We start from the raw sequence: 22712 nt of genomic DNA, 5'->3' as shown, positions 1-22712 counted from the left end.
TGAATATATGCAGTTGCCATTAAGTAGTAATTTGAATTCTGCTATTAAAATTTCAACCATTTAAGGTTGTAAATGTAAATGGCTAATATTGTAACCATTTTGTCCCTTAAATTCACAGAACTCCATATGGATTGATTACCGACCGATAGTCTAATTTAACAAACACTAAAAACAAAAAAAAATATATGCCGTTGTTTTTTCTTTGTTCAAAGTTGCTTATCATAACTAGTGCACATAAATTAATATTGTAGATTACATCAATTTTGCTTTAGGAAGGGAGAATGAGGCCCAAATTGCACTTAAAGAAGGTTCCATACTCGAAGAGAAGAGAAGAGAAACGTAATTGTGCAGGGATTTTCTATTTTTGCATTTTGTCACTCGTTTCTCTTGTTTGATGGCTTTTAGATTATTTTATTTGCTTCAGTATATTGTTTGTGTTAGAAGATATCACAGAAAATATGGGGAGATCACAGGATCAATCACATTAATTATTCCCTAATTTACTGCTAGGGTAAATCATGTATAATCTTACCATATGTACAATCTTCCTAGCCTACTTGGGCGTGTAATTCCTCCACATTGGAGAGACAAGAATGAATAATATACCACTTGACAACATGGTATCAGAGCAGAAGAGGCTCAGAATATAGATTCATCACAGCCAATATACCGTTTCTCGGCCAGAAGGCAGAGGACACCACCAAGAACCTGAAATGGCAGAAGGAGACGATGTTTAAACCTGGCGAACTCAAACTCAAAGCAAGCAAAAACGTTACAGTAGCGTTTAAGCTAAATGGACGGAATTATCCACTATGGGCTCGGCTGATGCGAGTCGCCATTGGAAGCAGAAGGGCGTTAAGGCACATCACCGGAGTGCCGGAACCCCCAAAACCAACCGATAAGGAGTATCTGGAATGGGAGGAGACCGATTTAGTGGTCTTCTCCTGGATCGTGGACAACATGGAGATCGAGATCGTCGCCGATTTCGCACATCATCAAAGTGCGAAGGCGATTTGGGAAAGTTTGGCTGTGACATACCAAAGCACATCAGATTCGTATATGCTATACGATCTGGAGGACAAGGCAAGCCGGATCGTCCAGGGGGACATGGATCTGGAAACGTATTGGAGGACCCTGCACGGGGTTTGGATCGAAATTGATCGATGCCAAACCAAAACCATCACCTGCTGCGACAAAGGAATCGGTGAGTACCGGAATATTATCAATACCCGAAGGCTATACAAATTCTTGGAGGGACTGAACCCGCAATTTGAAGGAACAAGGAGGGACATCCTCAAGGAGAGTCCTGCGCCACCGGTAGACGTAGCGTATGGATGGATAAAGAGGGAAGCCACACGGCTGAAAATCATGCCGGCGACAAACCCAGACCCAGACCCAGCCAGCGCCACGACGGGAGTGAGACTCGGATTTGGAGCCCGAAACACCCGATTTCCTCCTCAACAACACCCTCCCCGTCCCGGCCAGAACCTTGCTGCCACCAACAACCGCCGCGGAGCATCCAAACCCGACAAGTCAAAACTATGGTGCTCAAACTGTGGGATGAACAAACATACCCGGGAAACCTGCTTCAAATTAATCGGTTTTCCGGAATGGTGGGATGAGAGCCAGAAGGGGAAGGCGAAATTAGCCATTGGAATGGAGGAAGTTGGCGGGGCTGAACCCGTCGCCCGTGGACGAGTCGTGGAGGGAGGAGCTCTACGCGACGGCGGCGGCAAGCGAGGAGAAGAAGTAGGGCAGGCGGCGTTCGCCGGCCGGACCGGAGGAGGAGGAGGAACTGAGAGCGGCGGTATGGTCGAAGGAGGTAATGGGCTAGGGTTTCATAACCCTTGCCCAACTAATTGCTTTAAGCCCATTAAGTTTCAAAAATTACAGAGCTTACCCCACTCTTTCCGGAAATTACAGAAATTACCCCACACTTTGCAACCTGCTCCCCCAGCTTTTAAAAATTCGAAACAGGACCATATACTATGTGATGACTTACCTATTAGCCCCAATAGTTTTGATATATTGCATGAATTGCCTATTGCATGCACTGTACAACGTAAGTCTAGGAAAAAGGATAATTCATGGATTTTTGACTGTGGGGCAACCGATACTATGACACATGATAGAGGGGATTTTGTAAATTTTTGTGGTAATATGAAAAGTCAGATACAAACTGCGGATGGGGAATTTACTTCTGTGGAGGGGAGTGGGACAATCGAGATCTCGCCAACACTTAAATTGTCAAACTGTCTCTATGTTCCCAAATTGTCACATAAATTGATGTCTATTAGCCACGTGACGAAGGAGTTAAATTGTACACTACTGATGCATCCCAATTTCTGTGTATTACAGGATATCAGGACGAAGAGGATAATTGGGCGTGGCACTGAGCGTCAAGGCCTCTACTATGTTGATGAGATGGCTCACCAAGGCAGTGCCGCAATGCTGGCTCACGGATCCGCGACTCGAGACGCTTGGTTGTGGCACAGACGTCTAGGTCATCCATCTCTTGGTTATTTTAAACTGCTTTTTCCAAAGTTTTCCCATATCAAAGATTTTGATTGTGAGTCTTGTGTTTTGGCGAAAAGCCACAGACAATCGTTTAAGTCTTCTGAAACTCGTGTTAAGAACCTTTTTTCACTAGTGCATGCGGATGTTTGGGGCCCTGCGCCTGTCATTGGTGATCATGGTTTTAGATATTTTTTATTATTTGTGGATGATTGTTCAAGAATGACGTGGGTATATTTCTTAAAACACAAATCTGAAGTTTATGAAAAATTTGTCATGTTTTACAAACTGATTCAGACTCAATTTCAGATGACTATTAAAATCCTTAGATCAGATAATGGGAGAGAGTTTGTCAATCGAGAGATGTCAGATTTTTTCATGGATAAAGGGTTAGTTCACCAAACCTCATGCCCATATACCCCTGAACAAAACGGAGTAGCCGAAAGGAAAAATAGGATCATTATGGAAATCACTCGTGCTTTATTTTTTGATTCTAATGTTCCAAAATTTTTATGGCCTGAGGCAGTTGCTACATCTGTTTATTTGGTGAACCGTCTCCCTACTAAAATTTTAAAAATGAAAACTCCGTTGCAAGTTTTATCCTCACTAGCTAATGTACCTGCACCCCTTACCCTACCCCTTAAAATATTTGGATGTTCGGTGTATGTTCACGTTCCCAAACACGAGAGAACGAGATTTTCCGCCCGTGCCATAAAATGTGTCTTTTTGGGGTATGGGATACATCAGAAGGGATATAGGTGTTTTGATCCATCATCTAGAAAGGTAATAACCACCATGAATTGCCAACAGTTTGTGTTTGGCATTGTTGTTATCAAATGAGTGTGCTTCAATTGGGTTGAAAAGAAATCAATTATGACTCCGGGAGTACATAAAACAAGCAGTAATGAATAAATAAGGAAGATATAATCACAAAAAAACATAAATCACCACCATTATTCATCCATTCAAGCATATACAGGCACACGAAAATGAAAACCAGAATCAAAGCAGTAATGAAGCAAAGAAATGAAAGCAAAAGGTGTGAATGATGAATGAATCAATTTCCAAAAGCATCCTCTTCCTCTTCTTCATCATTATCAGCATTGGCATCCTGATACTGCTGATACTCCGACACGAGATCATTCATGTTGCTCTCGGCCTCGGTGAACTCCATCTCGTCCATCCCCTCCCCCGTGTACCAATGCAGGAAGGCCTTCCTCCTGAACATCACCGTGAACTGCTCCGACACGCGCCGGAACATCTCCTGTATCGACGTGGAGTTCCCCACGAACGTCGACGACATCGCCAGCCCCGTGGGGGGCACGTCGCACACGCTCGACTTGACGTTGTTCGGGATCCACTCCACGAAGTAGGACGAGTTCTTGTTCTGCACGTTTATCATCTGCTCGTCCACCTCCTTCGTGCTCATCTTCCCCCGGAACATGGCCGACGCCGTCAGGTACCGCCCGTGCCGCGGGTCCGCCGCGCACATCATGTTCTTCGCGTCCCACATCTGCTGCGTCAGCTCCGGGATCGTCAGCGCCCGGTACTGCTGCGACCCGCGCGACGTCAGCGGCGCGAACCCCACCATGAAGAAGTGCAGCCGCGGGAACGGGATCAGGTTCACCGCCAGCTTCCGAAGGTCCGAGTTCAGCTGCCCCGGGAACCTGAGGCAGCACGTCACCCCACTCATCGTTGTCGATATCAAGTGGTTCAGATCGCCAACTGTATAGCAAAATGCATGGATGATTCATTAGAACGTGAGGTCCAGTAATTATATCCAGAATTAGAAAAAATAAATAAATGAAACTTTAAATTGCGGACAGACTGAGTGGTATGAGAGTGTTATTTTAAAATGTTAAAAAGGTTTGAATGAGACTTTTGACTTGGTCTTGGTGGATGAAGGGGCTTACAGCTTGGGTTTGTGAGTTTGAGGGTGCGGAAGCAGATGTCGTAGAGGGCTTCGTTGTCGAGGACCATGCACTCGTCGGCGTTCTCGACTAGCTGGTGGACGGAGAGGGTGGCGTTGTATGGCTCCACCACTGTGTCGGAGACCTTGGGCGAGGGGAACACGGAGAATGTCAGCATCATGCGGTCCGGGTACTCTTCTCGGATCTTTGAGATGAGGAGAGTCCCCATCCCGGACCCTGTGCCGCCTCCCAACGAGTGGCATATCTGAAATCCTGCAATCGTTTAACAGGTTTCAGTAATACTACTTTCGTCCCTCATTAACTGAGGTGTTATTTTTCGGCATGGGACTTAAGAAAATGAAATTTTATTAGTTAAGTGTAGAAAGAACAAAATTAAGTCGTAAAATAAGAGTATTGATTTTTGTCCAAAAAGAAAATGAGTCACTTAGCATGAAACGTCTAAAAAAGAATTTAAATCACTTAAAAGGGACAAAGGGTATAGTAAAATATGAGATGTACCAACACAATTTGAAAATTCTTTGGTTATCAATATAATGTAAGTGATAGTGAAATGCAACCATTATGATCCATAACAGTAGTAGAATATGAAATATAACACAACTGACAAATTGTGAACATGTTTTGAGTAATAGTGAAGTAGTACAATATGTAACATACCTTGCAAGCAGTCGCAGTTCTCAGCTTCTTTACGGACAACATCGAGAACGGAGTCGATGAGCTCGGCTCCCTCGGTGTAGTGGCCCTTGGCCCAATTATTACCGGCGCCATTCTGGCCGAAGACGAAGTTATCGGGACGGAAAATCTTTCCGTAAGGGCCGGTCCTAAGGCTGTCCATGGTGCCAGGTTCGAGGTCCATCAACACCGCCCGAGGCACGTACCTCCCTCCGCTAGCCTCATTGTAGTACACATTGACCCTCTCAAGCTCGTTTTTCGACGTCCCAACGTAGTTTCCGAGCTCGTTGATGCCGTGCTCTGCGCACACCACTTCCCAAAACTTGCCACCAATTTGGTTGCCACATTGGCCTGCTTGAATGTGAAGAATTTCTCTCATTTTTTTCTCTCTGTGAATGCAAAATTAATTTGTGTCTCTGATGGATGGAAACCAAATTAATTAATAGGTGTGGCGATGATTATAGTATGCATGATTGAGACATTGATATTTATTTTTCATATATGAATATGAGATAAGGTTAGAAGCAATAATTTCATGTGGGCTTGTTTTTCAGCCACCTTCAAAGATTCTGAGCTGGAAGGGAAGCAGACAAGGCAACTAACTGCATCATCATATCTCATGTGGGCTGCATAAAATTCCAAGATCATTCCATCTCTCTCTTTCTTCCTATAGTCCCATTAAAGACCTTGTCTAAATATATGCATTCAATCAACCATTTATGGCTCCCACCACGGTGAAATTTGATTTTTGTTCGATATCCAGTGTTTTTTCACATGCGAATAGGCCGCGTCACAGTAAACTCGAACCTAAGATTTTTGGTCTCAGACATTATCACTATCCTGTTAGATCGATTCACACAGTGTTTTATGACATCGGTACATATGTTATGCACTAATAAAGTGAAATAGGGAATCTCCCATAAAAGTTTTGGCTATTTTTAGATTATTACTATTTGACATTGGCTTATTCATAATATAAACATAGTCTGTACTTATGATCTACCTTTGTTCATTTAATGGTCCAAGACATAATTTTTAGCCAACTAATCATTCAAAAAAGCATTTTGTGTATAGTTTTTAGGCATATTGAATTTCGTACTCCTACTTGCTTCTTGAAGTTTAAGTTGGTTGGAAATTTTAACTAAATAAATAGATAATTGCCTATCATATTCTACTCCTAATATTTTTTAATATCGAGCTTAAAAATCAGTAAGAAGTCAAGTATCTGGAGATGGTATGAGATTTAGAAATCATTATTTTGGAGGGTGGGATGTGATGTAATACTTAATCAATCACTAATTTTAGGTGAAAATTAGTGTTCCTTAATGATAAAGAATGAGTTTAGACATAGTAATCGTCGGTTGCCAACTTGTGGCATCTTAATTAATTGAGAGAGAAGAAGGTACAAGGAGCTTCAATTATTGATGCAAATCAATCAGTGTTGATTCTTATCTCTATTTTTATTGCAAACTTTCTCTCTAATCTCCATCTTGTTAAAACAGGATTATAGGAAAGCCATTTCATTTTTAGGCAAATTTAAGTAGCACTAATATTTTTCAATCACGTGTTTCTCTGTTACATTGCATTTGTAGTTGATTTAATTCTACCGTTAGTGCAGGGCCTTAGCAGTAATTAAATAGCCTAATTAACTGTTCCTTGATTTAACAGACACAGAAATAACAGAATGATATGGAAAATTTGAAGGTTTAGACAAAAAAAATACTAGTATGATTTGCTGTTGCTTGTTAATTATTAAAAGTAAATGTCTATACAAATTGCCAGTGAATAACCAGAGAGGCAGATATGGCTTTGCTATATTCATTGTTGTTTTATTAAGCATGCCAGATATTTGGTTCCACAACTTGCTGCTCAAATCACAATCAACAGTTTTTGTAAAATATTGAGTACATTATTCACGAAAACATTTTCATGTATTTTAAAAAAAATTTAATATAACTATACTACTCCTATATAGGAGTACTAATTTGGTGAAGTGGTTCAGCCAACCAGTCTTGAACACTCGGTAGCAACAACAATCAACACTATATGTTAATTACACTATTCATATAAAATGTTTCATCATGAATTCACATAGATACAATACAAAATGTTTGAAGTTTGATAAATAATATACAAAAGGTTTGTTTTGCATTTATTTACTATAATTCGTTAGTTATATTTAAACAAAATCAATATTTTCTCATATATGAGATATAAAATGTTTCAACATTGTGTATTTATCCTATACAATGACAGAGTACTGTAGGAGAATAGGAAATACGGATATTTGAAACAAATACAGTGTAAAAGCATATGCTCACATATTATTAATTATAAACATTCTACATACATGATAATGCACATGGTAACCCAATGTAGACTACCTTCTGCATTTCTACACATTTTTTTCCTTTGCAGATTTGTATTTTGGTCTACAACACATGATAAAGTAGGTGTACATGCCCAAGAACTAGAACATCCTGTACATTTGGGAAGAGTATCACCAGAAATCATCATACACACCTACTGATGTCGAAGGAGGCCGGTCGTCTTCAGCCTCTACCTCCATCTCCAACTCCAACTCCGGCTCCTGCTCCACTGCCTCGATGTCAGCAAGGTTCTTCAAGTCAACAACCGAGAGCTCATCAAGGTGCCGGACCACAAGGTCAGCCGCCCCAAGCTCGTACACGGGGTGCTTGCTGGCAACAGCAACACATTTCATCCGTGCATCGTGCGCGGCCTCAACTGTCTGATTCGAGTTCCCAAACACTATGCACCGTTCGGGTATGAACTGCAGGAGCTGCGCTGCGTACATGAACATCTCCGGATCGGGCTTCCCTCTGTAGACATCCTCAGCAGTGACAATGACACTGAAGACTCCTTCAATGCCGATCACTGCAATGGCCCTTTCAAGAGACTTTCTAGGCCGGGTGGAGACCAACGCCACAGGCACCTTGTGATGCACCAGAACATTCAAGAACGTCTCGGAGCCAGACCGGAATCTGTACATACTGCCCTGAAGAGCCTGGTGAATCTCTTCCTTCCTAGCCCCCATCCTTTTCAACACCCCCGGGTCCCTAGACCAGCAGAGAACCTCTGCTATAGCCTGCTCGTTCTTCATCCCTTCTATTCGCCTAAGCATAAAGGCCGGAGGTGGCGACTTCCCTTCTTCCTGGGCAAGAGTCAACCAAGCTTGCTTCTCAAGATCCGGATTGTCCTCAACCAGCACCCCTTCCCACTCAAATATAGCACCTAGCCAACCACAACCCATCCTCTCATGTCGAAGCAACGGATTCTTAAGGCCAGGGTTGTCAGCCTTGTTTTCCGGTGGCCACAGCCCCGGCCGACTATCCAAACCAGAGTCAATCCCGGGCCTAAACCCTCTAGGTATTCGGTCTTCCTCACGATAGGAGTGAGCCTCCCTAGTCAATTCAGCGGCCTGAGCCTTTATCGTAGACCTGATCGGGTGTTTGACATGCCATCTTCCCACAGAAGAATAGAAACCATATTTCCTATCCATTAACTTGGTAAAAGACAGGCGGCAGTTATGCTTGTTGGCGGCATATTTCCAACTATAGCTACTAAAAATCGGCCGGTGCCCTAACAGAGACGTTGCAGCTATTGAATCCACCATCCTTTTGTAATTAACAGCAGCCTAATTCTATAGTATTTGTTTCGCAAATCAATTAGGTTCCTGTGCCAACTATTTAAGCTAATTCTTCAAAATTAATCAATCCAAAAGATAATGATAAATCGCACGCAATAACCATACAATTCAAACCTGTAAAGATTCCAACTTCACTGATACTCCATCAAATTGAATACCCTAATTGATGAATTAAGCTACGCCCCACCCAGCAAAGACAATAAATTACAACTATAGAAACGCCCTAGATTCCTACAGGTCGAACAGAATACTAAAAAAGGGGGAATATCTTATATGCACAGAAAAACTAAATGATTCTAGCTAATTGAACTCCGATCAGGCAGAGGAAACAATCGCCTATGCTTTGTATGTATTTATAGACGGAATTAAAAGAAGAGAAAAGCCTCAAACCTGGGTGGGTGGATGGTTTTGATGATGGGAAGAAAATAAATTGGAGAGAAAGAGAATGAAAGATGAGATTTTTATTTTGTGTTGAATGTAAGCACGCATGCCTTTCCTTATTTGTGTGGTTTACAAAATGTGGAATAAATAGCCAATTAGTGAACTTTATTACTATTCCAACTTGTACCGTGTAGAATCCCCTTTTTGTTAGACAATGACTTCAAATTTAAGTATTTGTCTCACAACGTGTTTTTCTAAAAATATTATTGGCGTAATATCACACAATTTTTTTAAATTTTAATTTTATCCATCAACTTCAAATTTAACGAATAATATCACGAGCTTCAATGGGGATGTCAATTTTCCACGGATGATAGATTCCAGCTTATTAAAACTGGCATGGAAAACGAGTTGATTGATTTGAATTTTTCGGGGCTGTTGAATTTATACAGTATGAAAAATGGTTATAGGGTGACTGATTTAGTTAATAATGTACGTAGCTTATTTAAAGAGCTTTCAACACATACATTGAACAAGTTTTTCATCACATCACTACAATGTTTTTAACAAAAGTTGTGATGGTGAAAAGTGACTATAACTACAAGATTTTTGTATATGAACAAGAAAAGGCTTTCTTATTTCATTAGAGGTAGTCAGGTAGAAACATAACTTAAGATTAGAAGATAAGCAAGATATCTTAGTTCGAGTTTCTAAGATGAAAGTCCACAGTCTTTGTCCTAGCGGCAATGAGCTTAGATATTATTGTAAGAGGTGCCGAGTTCGAGTCCTTTTGACATCAATTGTAGAGTTCGAGTTCGAGTTTATTTGTAATTTCATCCTTTTTCATCCCATATATAGTAGTGGAGCCATTTTTTTCATTTTGGTATGTTCTGTAGTAGTGAAGTCATTTTCTTTTTAAGTAAAAGTCCACACATTTATTCTCACTTACATTTCTTTTTCTCTTCCTTTATTCTTTCTATTTTTTATTCTCTCTTACTCTATTATCTTTTTATTTAATACAATACACATCATTTTCTTAATATCCGTGCCGGAAAGAAATAACTCTACTACTACGGAACGGAGAGAGTATTTAATAGGAGTACTTAAGGGTGTGTTTGGTTTGTATATTAGGCCATCCGCAATGCTGTTACTTATTCGTCCCTTAACCGTCCCTTAAATTACTATTCATGGGCCCCACTCTACTTTTTTACTCTATCTCTTAACTAAGGGACGAAACCTGCAACCCTCCGTCTCTTAACCGTCACTTAAATTACTATTCATTCAATTTCATTTTTTTTTATTTCCAACCAAATTCAATTTATAAAAACACACTTCATTAAATAAAATAAACTTACAACATAAAATTCGTAAAAAAAATAATTTAATAATTTCCTAAAAAATTAAAAATACATAATTTAATAATCTCCTCCGCCAAATTTTGCCCAAATGTGCTCCATTAGATCATCTTGGAGTTGGGCGTGGGCGGAAGAGTCACGTGTCCTTGCCCGAATAGACAACTGTTTTTGTATAGACGGATGCACTCCACTGCATGGCGGACTACTTGCGGTAGAGCTTCCGATGGCTTCAGGGTCGAACCAATTTCCCACCTCGGGTCCTTCGTCTTGGACAATCATGTTGTGCAAGATTATGCACGTATACATGATGTTGATCATGCTCTCCATGAACCACGTACGAGCCGGGGCTTTGATAATGTTGAAGCGCGCTTGGAGAACCCTGAACGCCCTCTCCACATCCTTCCGAGTAGCCTCCTGCTTCTGCGCAAAAAGTGTCTGCTTTGCGTTCACAGGCCTGGTGTACGTCTTCACGAAGGTTGGCCACTTCGGGTAGATGTAGTCGGCAAGATAGTACCCCATTTTATAGCGCCGGTTGTTAGCGGTGAAGTTGATGGCCTGCGCTTTACCATCCAAAACTTCGGTGAACAGGTCGGATTGGTGGAGCACGTTTACGTCGTTGTTCGAGTCGGGGACCCCGAAGTACGCATGCCAGATCCATAGCCGGTAGTTGGCAACGGCCTCGAGTATAACGGTGGGGTGGGTGCCTTTGTGGCCGCTCGTGTACGACCCCCTCCACGCCACCGGACAATTCTTCCATTGCCAGTGCATGCAATCGACGCTGCCAAGCATCCCGGGGAATCCGTGCACTTCTTCGTGAAGGCGGAGCAGGAACTGACAATTTGTCGTGCTTGGCTTCCGGAGAAATTCTTCGGTGAAGGCTACCCGGACGCCTTTGCAGAATTGGAGCAAGCACATTCTCCCAGTGCTTTCTCCAATGTGGAGCTATTCGTCGAACACATCCGTCGTTTGTCTAGTCGCAAGCTGACGGATTGCTGCAGTACATTTCTGCAATGTCGTGTGGTTGGGATGGCCGACGGCGTCGAACCTTTCTTGGAAGAACTCTTCCCGGGCCGCCAATGTATTTGCGATGTGGAGAAATAGCGGTCGCCGCATGCGGAAACAGCGACGGAAGTAGGTATCTCCCCACACCGGGTTATCGCTGAAGTAGTCGCGGACTAACCTTGCGGCAGCTTCCTCCCGGTTACGATGGAAATGGAGATGATTTGGGAAGAATAGATGTGTAGTTGTGTGTGAAATGAAGATGGAATAAGAGTATTTATAGAGTAAAAAAAAAAGAAAACGGTCGAAAACGGTAATATTACCGTTTTCGAATTTTAATTTTTTTTTTATTTAATTCAATTTTTTTTTTGAAAAATGAATTATTATGTCAGCGTGACGAAACCCACTCGCGGGCCGGTGAGTGGGCGTCACGCATGGCCTGGGAGCGCGTGGCGAGACTTCTCGCGCTGCGTCTCGGCGTGACGGGCGTTCCGGCGGGATGGTGACGGGACTGGACGCTGCAACGCGTTCCGCCACCGTTTCGTCACGGAGGAACGAAATTCGGGCCACCCGCGTAACGCGTTGCGGGTGGCCTTAGCATTACTTGAGAAAATGCTGTGAGCATAAAATGGTAAACTTTATTTTAGGTTACCCAAACTGCACCACTTGTTTAGTTTCACCATCTTTATTTCTTGATTTTTAGTATTTGTTGTTTGGTATCTATGATACATAAAATTAAGATTTTAGAAAGATTGGGTAACTAAAGAAATGTGTATTAATTTGTCAGGCCTTGACCAAATACTCGGGCCAAATTGAAATGCAAGGTGACGAAGCAAACATGTTAGCTACAGATAAGGCACATTTAGTGAGACTAAATGACCATTGGAATCAATTGAAGAACACCATAAACACTAAGAGCATCCGCAGTGATGCTCTTGACTAAGAGCACCCGCCGTGCTGTCGGCGCGACGAATACCCTGCTCGCTGCTGTGCTCTTGCCGACGGCACGACCCTGCTCGATAGCAAGAGCACCGCCGGCCCAAGAGCACGCCTACATGGCACCTCCTGATTCGCCAACGGAATTTCTGTTAGAATATCATTTTTTATTTTTATTTTTTAAAAATAAATAAAAAATAATCCAAAAAAACGGATTCCAAAAAATATAGCCGTTTTATTACCGTTTTTTTGAATTGTTTTATTTTTATTTTTAAAAGTTTTTTTAATCCAAAAATCATCTATAAATATACACATTCATCATCCATTTTTCACATCAAATTATCTCTCTCTCTCTCACTCATACTTCTCTCATATTTTTGAATTGCTCAATTTTTTAATTTTATGAATTTAATTATGTAATTTTTTATTTTTAGGATTTTAATTATATAATATTTAATTTTTTAGTAATTTGTAATAGTATTTCGAGTATTTTAATGCATTTTAATATTGTTGAAATATTTTTAGTAATTGAAGTATTTAATTGAATAATAGAATGGTGGGAACCTTGAGCATGCTCTTTGAAAGATTATGGATGTGAGTGTTGTGCTATTGTGAAAGAGTAGGGAGTACAAAATGAATAAAAGTAGATCTGAGCCCACGTCCATGCTCTTGTCAAAGAGCATGGATGTGGATGGTATAATACACAAATAGTGATTGATTAAAATAATTTTAGACGATTTCATTTGTTTGGTTAATTACTAAATTAATTAATTAATTATGGAGTACTTATTTTACCATTTTATTATCAAATACTTAATACTTATGTTCTATAAATTTATCATATGAGTATTATTCAGAAAGAGAAGTGATCAACTGCTAACTCACTCTCTAGTTGCTAACTACAACTAATTTAAGATCATTGGATTTTAGAAATCTAGTGGTCTAAAATTTGCCATGTGTAATTTTCATTTTTGGTAATTAAATCGAAATAGATAAAAAAAACTACTAAATTAGGGTTTTAGATGAGAATGTCAATATAGTGTTTTGAAAATATCAACACAATGTTTTGAGAATGTCAATATATTGCTTTAAGAATGACATTCTACATGTATTATATTGATATATTTTATATACTATGTTGACATTTGTTGTTGTACGAAAAAAATGAAAATTTTTGATTTTTTTTCCAAATTTTGACATTGGAACATATGCCAGTGAGATCTCGTTAGAATCCTTATGAAATCATCTTTAATTTGATATATGTTGTGCGAAAAAATAGTTTAAATCGAAAAAGTTGTATGCTTATTAAAGTTATGTGATATTTTTCAAAAGTTACTTGCACAACTAATTTATTGTAAATTGACCTTAATACCCTTATTGACGTTTTTTGTTGATCGTATTGACATTTCGGGGCTGGTGATCTAGGCTCTTGATTTGAATATCTAAGAGTTACTTCCTCCGTCCACGAAAAATAGAGCATATTTGCCATTTTTTGTTGTCCACAAAAAATAGAGCACATTTAAAAATGAAAGTTTTCAACAACTTATCTCTTACTTTTTTCCCCTCCTCTCTTATTAATAATATGAACCCCACATTCCACTAACACTACTTCTCTCTTACTTTTTTCTCTTATCTTTTACTAATAATATGGACCTCACATTCCACAAACACTACTTTTCTCTTATTTTTTTCTCTTCTCTCTTACTTTACCAATTCCACGTTAAAACCCGTGTCATTTACAATGTATCCTATTTTTTTATGGATGGAGAGAGTATTATTTAATTATAGTTAACAATTATATTGAGTTAGCAATATAAACTTTCCTGTTCGAAATATAAACCATCTTACAATTGATCGACTTAAAATAGTTTCACAGATTTAATTAAGACCCAAAATACTTTAAATACATATCAACCACTCAAAATCACTTCAGATCCTATTCATTTCCTAAGTTTAATTTGACATTTGTCCTATAACAAAAAAATTAATACATATCATATTTTAGCTTAGAATGTTCCCTTATTATTTTGGACATATTCGTTAATTTATTTGACTTATATTTTATTATAAAAATAAAATTCTATGTTAACTTTTCCTATGCCACCAAACTCGAGGCTTATTACATTAGGCCATTAGCAATGGGGCGCCCTATAACGCGCCACGTCATCAGTTTTATCCTCCTACCCCCACCTGCAATGTGACGCCCTAAGGCGCGGCGCCCTATATGTTTACTATTGTTTTGTTAATTAATTTAAATGTTTTCAAATATGTAATGCAAACTAATTAAAAAACACGATGAGTAACTAAAACCGGCGAAGATTGCATTGATTAAAAATTAATATATTTATAAAAATTTTAAAACTACAATACGAATTAAAAATTAATACATTTATAAAAAATAATACATTTATAAAAAACCTTCATTTCAATCACACAACATAAACATCTTAATAACTCGAAGAAGCAAATTCTCGTTTCACCGAATTCTACTTTTTAATCATAAATTATCATTTTTTTATCATTTTATCATCTTAATAAATGTATAAAACAATTTAGTTTTCAAGATATCTTAACTATTGTTTGTAGTCCAACGGTTTGGATTATTGCCTTCCAAGCAATAGACCCGGGTTTGATCCCCGGCAAACGCATTTTTTAAAGTAAAATGCTTCCGCGTAGACCCAGGTTGCATTTTTTAAAGTAAAATGCGTCCGCGTAGACCCAGGTTTTTTTAAAGTAAAATGCTTCCGCGTAGACCCAGGTTCGATCCCCGGCAAACGCATTTTTTTAAATAAAATGCGTGCCATCGTCCGCGATGTAGGGCGCAGACGATGCATCGGGCGTGGACCATGGTGGGCACCCACAATGTGGGCATCGTCCGCGCCCGAGGACGATGGACGCCATCTGGCGGGGATCCCCATTGCGGGTGCTCTTAATAATAGGTTAAATTTGAAAACGCAAGTTTATTTTGATAGGGGTCGCACCGCACACATATAATATAAACTCCGTATATACATACCCTCACTCTCACAATCACTCTCACTCTCACTCTCACTCTCCACACACACTAACCATAAGCCCTTGTTCAATTTCCAGGGTTTACAAAAGAAGCGCCCTTTCTTCCATTTGATTCCTCCGAATCGATCTTCACTCGTCTCTTACTGATCTTGCAATTTCAAATCGAAGCTCAAGATGCATGCGCCAGTCCTCGTCCTCAGTAACTCTTCTTCTATGCCTCACTTCAGCTCTTCGCTTTGATTTTCGCTCTTCTTTTATTTATTATTGTTATTCTTTTCTGTTGATTTAAGTAACCGTAGACCTAATTCACTAATTCATGCTACATTTTGATGTTTTTTTAGGATTTTGAGTGAGTCTAGGGTTTGTCGAGGTTCAGTGACCTCTGTTCATGTCACGCTGTAGTCCGTATTTTCTAGTTTCAGATGCATTTTTTGGTGCGCCATGATATGCGAGTTTTGAGTGTTCAATAAACTGCTTCAATTAATCTGAATTGATGCCTTTTTTGGTTTTGGTAAAATATCGAGAGCATTGAATGCCAATGTTAAAGATCTGTCAGTTCATGTTTGTATGGATTGTTCTGTAAATGTATTAAAAGTCATGCTAGAGATACCACATTTGCTCTTATCACCTGTTACTCTTCTCTTTATTTGCTAATGTATTTTGCATTCCATTGAGCAGAAGATTCGTTGAAGCGTGAGTCTGGAACCAAGGTTCACCATGCTAATATCCAAGCATCCAAGGTAGTACTGGCTTACACCCTCCTCTCAGCTCTTAGCTCCCTATCTGATTTAAAGTAATTTTGTACTATGTGTTTCTTTGGAACCCTTTGCTTACCTCAGTCCAAGGATATTCTGGACATTTCTCCTTTTATGTTTAGTGATTTCAACGAACAGAAATTGTTGGTGCTCTTGACCATTTTCTACACTATTGTATAGGATTTCTAAAACTATGTAGGTTGAAGTTTGATTGGACTGCTGAAGGTTCTATGTTACTAATTAATTATTGAAGTAGCATATAGCTATTGTCTTACAAAAAAGTGGATCTTATGTGACCAATCATTTATCTCGTTAATCATTTTTTTAATCAAGCTGCCTAAGTCTTTTGCATGGTGTCCCACATATTTATTTTCTTTCTATAGTTATGTAATACAAATGGGAGATCATGAAACTTTTGGTTTACACACTAAAGGGTGCTTGGTATTTTGAGAGGGACGGGGGTGACGGTAGTGGGGAATGGTTTTCCAAGGGTTTCATCCTCCCCCAGAATTTTAGTTGGTATGGTTGTTAATTGATATTGAACAATGATTTCTTCAACATGGAGCTTGCATTTTCATCCCATTTTGTCCACTCTCCCATGAATCACTATACTCAGAACTCAGTACCCACTAGTTTAAAGAAGGTGTACGTGAAAACATGTATGCCAATTCAGCGAAGGTTAATGGGTTGTGCTTGTTCAATCTTTGCCCTTACTGTCTTTAAAGGAACACATTTATTTTTTCATTCTTGTCTCTAATTAACTTGAGTGTATCGCAATTGACAGGCTGTTGCTGACATTATTCGTACTACTTTGGGTCCACGATCTATGTTGAAAATGCTGCTTGATGCTGCTGGAGGTGATATCTCTAGTCATTATGTTTTCAACTGTGTAACTAGGGTGTGGAGAAGAGAAATAAAAATTCTGGATCTATCGTTTTGTCTGTGTCCACCACCTTAGTGAATATAGTATCAGGAAGGAGTTTCACTTCCAAGTAGTGACATTCTAGACATCACACCTCTTATGTTTTCATACTCTGAAATACTTTCTTTTAATATCTACAGGGATTGTAGTCACAAATGATGGAAATGCTATTCTTCGTGAATTAGATGTTGCGCACCCAGCAGCAAAGGCATAGTCTCTTTTTTCCCTTGTTCGGAATTAATTTATTTCATAGTTAACTCTTTATATGATCAAATGGAATAAGTGGCTTACGGATGTATTATCTTCTATTACTGCCTGGTTGATATGCACCTTACTGAAGTAACTGAACTTCTCACTTGATTGCCTTTTTTGTTGTGTCTAACTCTTTCAATGGTCACAGTCAATGATTGAGCTAAGCCGGACCCAGGATGAGGAGGTAGGAGATGGGACGACATCTGTGATTGTTCTTGGTATGTCTTGAGTCTTGACTATACTTGGAGTCTAAGTCTGTAAGTCTGATTATGATATTTCTTTCATATCATACATTAAGTCTGTGCCATGTAGAAATGGCCTTATGTGGGTGCACGTATGTAGTTACATATGCATATCCAATGCTGCAAATGGCAGTTTAGACTTCTGTTACTTGTTTGTATTTTTATGCTGGTAAACATTCTACTTCACCTCATACAAACCTTTATTGCATGTGCTTGTGTCTGTGTTAGGGAGTATTCCTATCTCTCATTATCCTTCCAATTTTAAGGTTTTCTTTATGTAATGGACCTCTGGCATTAACTGATCTCTTCATCTTTGTACGATCTTTGTTTGAAGCTGGAGAAATGCTCCATGTTGCAGAAGCTTTTATTGATAAGAATTATCATCCCACAGTCATCTGTCGAGGTAATTATACTTTCTATTAAATCCTTAATACATGCACAGATATCTATGCTAACAAGTTTCTTTTGATTGGGCTGTAGCTTATAACAAGTGTCTGGAAGATGCTATTGCTGTGCTTGACAAAATTGCAATGACTATAGATGTAAAAGACCGTAAGTTCATTCCTCTTATTTTCATTTGCTTGTAATTTAATATCATATGTTTTATCTAAACTGAATTATTGTCAGATGTTTGCCATAGTAACTTAACTCACAAACATAGACAGTTTTTAATTCATATAGATTAAAGTAGCTACCTCGTAACTATCTAATTTCATTCCAGAACTATAGAATTCTATACTGCTTTAGCCTGTGATAGGTGAGCAGAAGTTGTTTAAGACTTTCAGCCTATCTTCGTTTTGCAGGATCAAAGTGAAAAGTGTTCCTAATTTTTTAGAATTAGAGTAATTGCTTAGGCGTGATTTTTCACATTACAAATACAAGTGACTTTCTGCACTTATGTTTGAGGTCCCCAATTTCTTCTTTCACCCAAATTTCTTTGATGATGAGATAACAAATTCTCTTTCTTAGTATCTTTATAGAGAAGAATGAAAAAATAAATGTGGCTCTTTTAAAGACAGTAAGTGCAAAGCTAATCAAACTGAAATAATAGCTCAAATAAGGTGTTTTATAGCTGTTTCAGAGCCTTTTCCATTTTTTGTAATGCATGTGAATTTTACTCTCTCTCTCTCTCTCCAACCTCTAATTCTAGTATTTCTCTCATCTCATTTTGCAGGCGCAACAATGTTGGGGCTCGTAAAGAGTTGTATTGGGACTAAATTTACTAGTCAATTTGGGGATTTGATCGCTGTAAGTAATTTGATAATTAATTGCTGCCTGGGGGCAGTAGGTCTATCTTCTCCTCCTTCCCAGCCTTTATCTTCCTTGTTATATGCAATATATAGATGGATGTTACAATTGGTGATTTGTACACTAGGAAATGTAGGGTTTGTTATACTTGAAGTTCCAGGTTGTGTTTTCATTTTATATTGTTAGTACTCGTTGTTGGAAATTGAAATGAAAGTTATATGGCATTTTGGTTGGACTTTCAGGACTTGGCAATTGATGCAACAACCATAGTAGGAGTTGAACTAGGCCAAGGGTTGCGTGAGGTGGATATCAAGAAGTACATTAAGGTGGAGAAGGTTCCTGGGGGTCAGTTGGAAGACTCAAAAGTTTTGAAAGGGGTCATGATTAACAAGGATGTTGTGGCTCCTGGTAAAATGAGAAGGAAGATAGTAAATCCAAGAATCATTCTTCTTGATTCTCCCCTTGAGTACAAGAAAGGTGAGAACCAAACCAACGCAGAATTGTTGAAGGAAGAAGATTGGAGTGTCTTACTGAAAATGGAAGAGGAATACATTGAGAACCTATGTGCTCAGATACTGAAGTTTAAACCAGATTTAGTAATAACTGAGAAGGGGTTGAGCGATCTTGCTTGCCATTATTTTAGTAAGGCTGGTGTCAGTGCAATCAGAAGGCTCAGGAAGACAGATAACAACCGAATTGCCAAAGCTTCTGGGGCAGTAATTGTTAACAGACCTGATGAATTGCAGGAATCTGATGTTGGTACTGGTGCCGGGCTTTTTGAGGTAAGGAAAATAGGCGATGAGTTCTTTGCTTTCATTGTTGAATGCAAGGATCCAAAAGCATGCACAATTCTTTTGAGGGGTGCTAGCAAGGATCTGCTGAATGAAGTGGAGAGAAATCTCCAGGTATTTTTATTGAGTTTAGCATCTCAATACTTGTTACTTGTACAATTAGTGATTCTAAATTTCTGTGTATGTTTTCTACAGGATGCTATGTCTGTGGCAAGAAACATAATAAAGAATCCGAAACTTGTTCCAGGTGGGGGCGCTACTGAGCTGACTGTATCAGCTACACTAAAGCAAAAGAGCTCATCTATTGAAGGCGTAGAAAAGGTAAGCAATCACTCAGGATTTTATCTATTGGTTGCTCTTTATTTGTTTCGAACATTCGTCTGCACCTACAATTAGATATGTGAACCCCACTGAGAATTTTGTGTGAAACATTAGATGCTATCTCATATCCTGAATGTACAATCTGGATAGCACTGTTTTCACTTTTATACTGATTGCAGACATATTGGTTCGTGATATCATTGTAAGGATCAAGAAATTTGTAAATGGTAAACCATAAACAAGATTTACAAGGATGTAGCGGTAGCTGTCTTGGGTTGCCGAAGAAATTACTCCTTCAAACTTTAAGCATGATAAATAGTTGATCAGTCTGTCTTGCATCTTTAAAATGAATAGTCATTAAAACCATTCATCCAAGTAACTCATTTTTCACTATTCACTCGAGTTTTTCAGCGAGACCACCAATAAGTCACGTGTCTAATCAGTAAGGATATAAGGAGATTCTGCATGTCAGTTTCATGACGTGGTTTTGACATTCTTTTTTTTTGTCGTTTGAATCTGAATAGTGGCCTTATGAAGCTGCTGCAGTTGCATTTGAGGCAATTCCAAGAACATTGGCTCAGAATTGTGGAGTCAATGTGATTCGGACCATGACTGCCTTGCAAGGGAAGGCAAGTTATCCTTACTATGTATGTTCTGGACAAGCTTCAAGTTCTCTGTTCTTATCTATACGTGTCTTTTTTTAGCATGGAAGTGGTGAAAACGCTTGGATTGGCATAGATGGAAATACTGGTGAAATTACTGACATGAAAGAACGTAAGGTGAGTATTGGGGGTACCTCTCTTCCCTTCCCTTCCCTTGGGCTTGAGTTTCTCCTATCCCTTAGAATTGTTTTGGCAACAGAAGTAGCTCATATGTTAAATCATGCAAAGTGCGTTGAGATGAGCCTCTTGGATCTATAACATGATTTTAACTTTTAAATCATCGTGAATTAGTGCCCCTTATCCATTTGATCCATTTTCCCTGTATGTATAGATATGGGATTCATACACTGTGAAGGCTCAAGCATTTAAGACTGCCATTGAAGCTGCTTGCATGCTTTTGAGGATTGACGATATAGTGAGTGGCATCAAGAAGAAGCAAGCCCCAGGAGCTCAGGGCCCATCAAAGCCTACAATCGAACAAGAAGGTGATGCAGACAATGAGAATATGATTCCAGAGTGAGAGCTGACTGGATCACGTTTTCGGTCTGTAAATGAAATTATCTTATGATTCTCAACCAAGGCTGGTTCTCAAGAAAAGGAAAGACAACATTGCAATCTGCTGCTGTTTTGGTTAGATGCAGAATGGCTTGATCAAGTTTAGTGTTGAGATTAGTGCTGATTTATCCCCTAAAATACTCTTGTTCCTTGGATGATATGTTAAGTTCAATTTGTTTTTTTTTACTGATGTACTACGAATTTTGTCCTCGAACCTAATTTTCTTCTAGAGATTACCTTTTGCGTGCATTATTGATATTCCCTAGCAAATTTTTTGACAGTTGTTGAAGGTTATTTATGTGGCTTGGGAATGAGAAAATTATTGGTTATGTTTCTTTGGCGAATTCCTTACGAGTACCATTTTGGGGCAAAGCAACACTTTTTTCAGGTATTTTACGTTTCTTAGTGAAGCTTTTTTGGGAACATAAGTGGGTTCATAATGATATACAGCTTAAATAGTGAGTTATTTTAAAATAGTGTTTTAATGTTTTATTAAGTGACAACCTATTCGCATGAGATATTGTTTCCGATTCTTGTACAACTCGATTAAGATAATATTTTTTTTATATTGAAATGCTAATTATAGTTTTTACTATAGCTTATTATGATTATTATATTTCTTAATTTATTTTAAGAAATCAATGAATTAATTTTTAAAACTATGAGTTATAACTAGGGCTAAAGCCATTTGAGATATACCTATATTGTTAATTCGTTTGGCAGGTACAACAAGATGAACATGGGTTGGTAAGTAAGTTACTACTCCCTAAGAAAAATTTCCCTAGTCTAGACATATCATTTGGCATAACAACTTAGTATGCCCAACAAATAATTAGTTGACAAGTGGAAATCTAAAAAAATTATATTCCAACTATACATAACTTTATATGGTAACTAATAGATGTAAATCTACATCCAATTATTACTTTTAAATCATCTAAAAAATTACAAAATATTTTGGACTTAAGTAATATACATAATCCCAATCTAATGGATTAATATATTTGTATAATTATGCATGTCGTAGCTATTTTATTTTATTATTTAAAAAATTTCTTAATTTTTTATATGCTATCAAAATAGTAGAAAATAAAAATAAAAATAACTAATAATATATCAACAAAATTTAAATTAATAGCCAAACTTTATTATTTATGTTGAATATAGGTTTGTGTATATAATATTGTGTATTCTACATATTACTGTATTAATTATTTTCAATATTTTATAGTATTTTTTTTGCAGCATGAACAAATTTAAGAAATTTTAAAATAGAAGATAGCAAAGGCAAGTATAATTGTACGCATATATTTCTCCCATTAGATTCAATATGTAGTTGAGAGTATTTAATAAAGGTTCAAAATATTTTGCAATTTTTTCGATGATTTAAAAGTAATAATTGAATGAAGATTTACATCTATTAGTTACCATATAAAGTTATGTATAGTTGGAATATAGCTTTTTTAGATTTTCACTTGTCAATTAATTATTTGT

General features: G+C 38.4%; 3 protein-coding genes across 3 annotated transcripts; 1 reads left to right on the top strand and 2 right to left on the bottom strand.

Annotated features, from left to right (window-relative positions):
- Positions 1-3400: 3400 nt before the first annotated feature.
- LOC121781976 (tubulin beta chain-like) lies at positions 3401-5534 on the bottom strand. The gene is made up of 3 exons (XM_042179673.1): positions 5103-5534; positions 4428-4697; positions 3401-4239 (listed from the first exon to the last, which is right to left on the bottom strand). Exons 1-3 carry the CDS (start codon positions 5494-5496, stop codon positions 3572-3574), a joined length of 1332 nt encoding a protein of 443 aa, XP_042035607.1. The 5' UTR covers positions 5497-5534; the 3' UTR covers positions 3401-3571.
- Positions 5535-7414: 1880 nt separating this feature from the next.
- LOC121782536 (5-amino-6-(5-phospho-D-ribitylamino)uracil phosphatase, chloroplastic-like) lies at positions 7415-9293 on the bottom strand. Its single transcript, XM_042180415.1, has one exon. It carries the CDS (start codon positions 8749-8751, stop codon positions 7618-7620), a length of 1134 nt encoding a protein of 377 aa, XP_042036349.1. The 5' UTR covers positions 8752-9293; the 3' UTR covers positions 7415-7617.
- A 6163-nt stretch (positions 9294-15456) lies between these two features.
- On the top strand, positions 15457-21470 carry LOC121782949 (T-complex protein 1 subunit gamma-like). The gene is made up of 13 exons (XM_042180963.1): positions 15457-15669; positions 16149-16210; positions 17010-17082; positions 17288-17355; positions 17548-17617; positions 17976-18044; positions 18122-18193; positions 18816-18889; positions 19132-19794; positions 19876-20001; positions 20526-20630; positions 20706-20780; positions 20995-21470. Exons 1-13 carry the CDS (start codon positions 15645-15647, stop codon positions 21181-21183), a joined length of 1671 nt encoding a protein of 556 aa, XP_042036897.1. The 5' UTR covers positions 15457-15644; the 3' UTR covers positions 21184-21470.
- Positions 21471-22712: the final 1242 nt, after the last annotated feature.

This window comes from Salvia splendens, chromosome 20 (assembly GCF_004379255.2).
Source record: "Salvia splendens isolate huo1 chromosome 20, SspV2, whole genome shotgun sequence".
Taxonomy (NCBI): domain Eukaryota; kingdom Viridiplantae; phylum Streptophyta; class Magnoliopsida; order Lamiales; family Lamiaceae; genus Salvia; species Salvia splendens.
The sequence above is the reverse complement of the archived record's forward strand: the minus strand, read 5'-3'. Positions and strand labels throughout refer to the sequence as shown.

Bases quoted from the DNA above. Each gene is read 5' to 3' on its own strand.
- LOC121781976 (XM_042179673.1), bottom strand. From the start codon at position 5,496: ATGAGAGAAATTCTTCACATTCAAGCAGGCCAATGTGGCAACCAAATT. The intron at 4,698-5,102 runs GTATGTTACATA...AAACGATTGCAG, and splicing joins GAACTGCGACTGCTTGCAAG to GATTTCAGATATGCCACTCG. The intron at 4,240-4,427 runs GTAAGCCCCTTC...TTTGCTATACAG, and splicing joins CAAACTCACAAACCCAAGCT to TTGGCGATCTGAACCACTTG.
- LOC121782536 (XM_042180415.1), bottom strand. From the start codon at position 8,751: ATGGTGGATTCAATAGCTGCAACGTCTCTGTTAGGGCACCGGCCGATT.
- LOC121782949 (XM_042180963.1), top strand. From the start codon at position 15,645: ATGCATGCGCCAGTCCTCGTCCTCA. The intron at 16,211-17,009 runs GTAGTACTGGCT...CGCAATTGACAG, and splicing joins CTAATATCCAAGCATCCAAG to GCTGTTGCTGACATTATTCG. The intron at 18,890-19,131 runs GTAAGTAATTTG...TTGGACTTTCAG, and splicing joins AATTTGGGGATTTGATCGCT to GACTTGGCAATTGATGCAAC.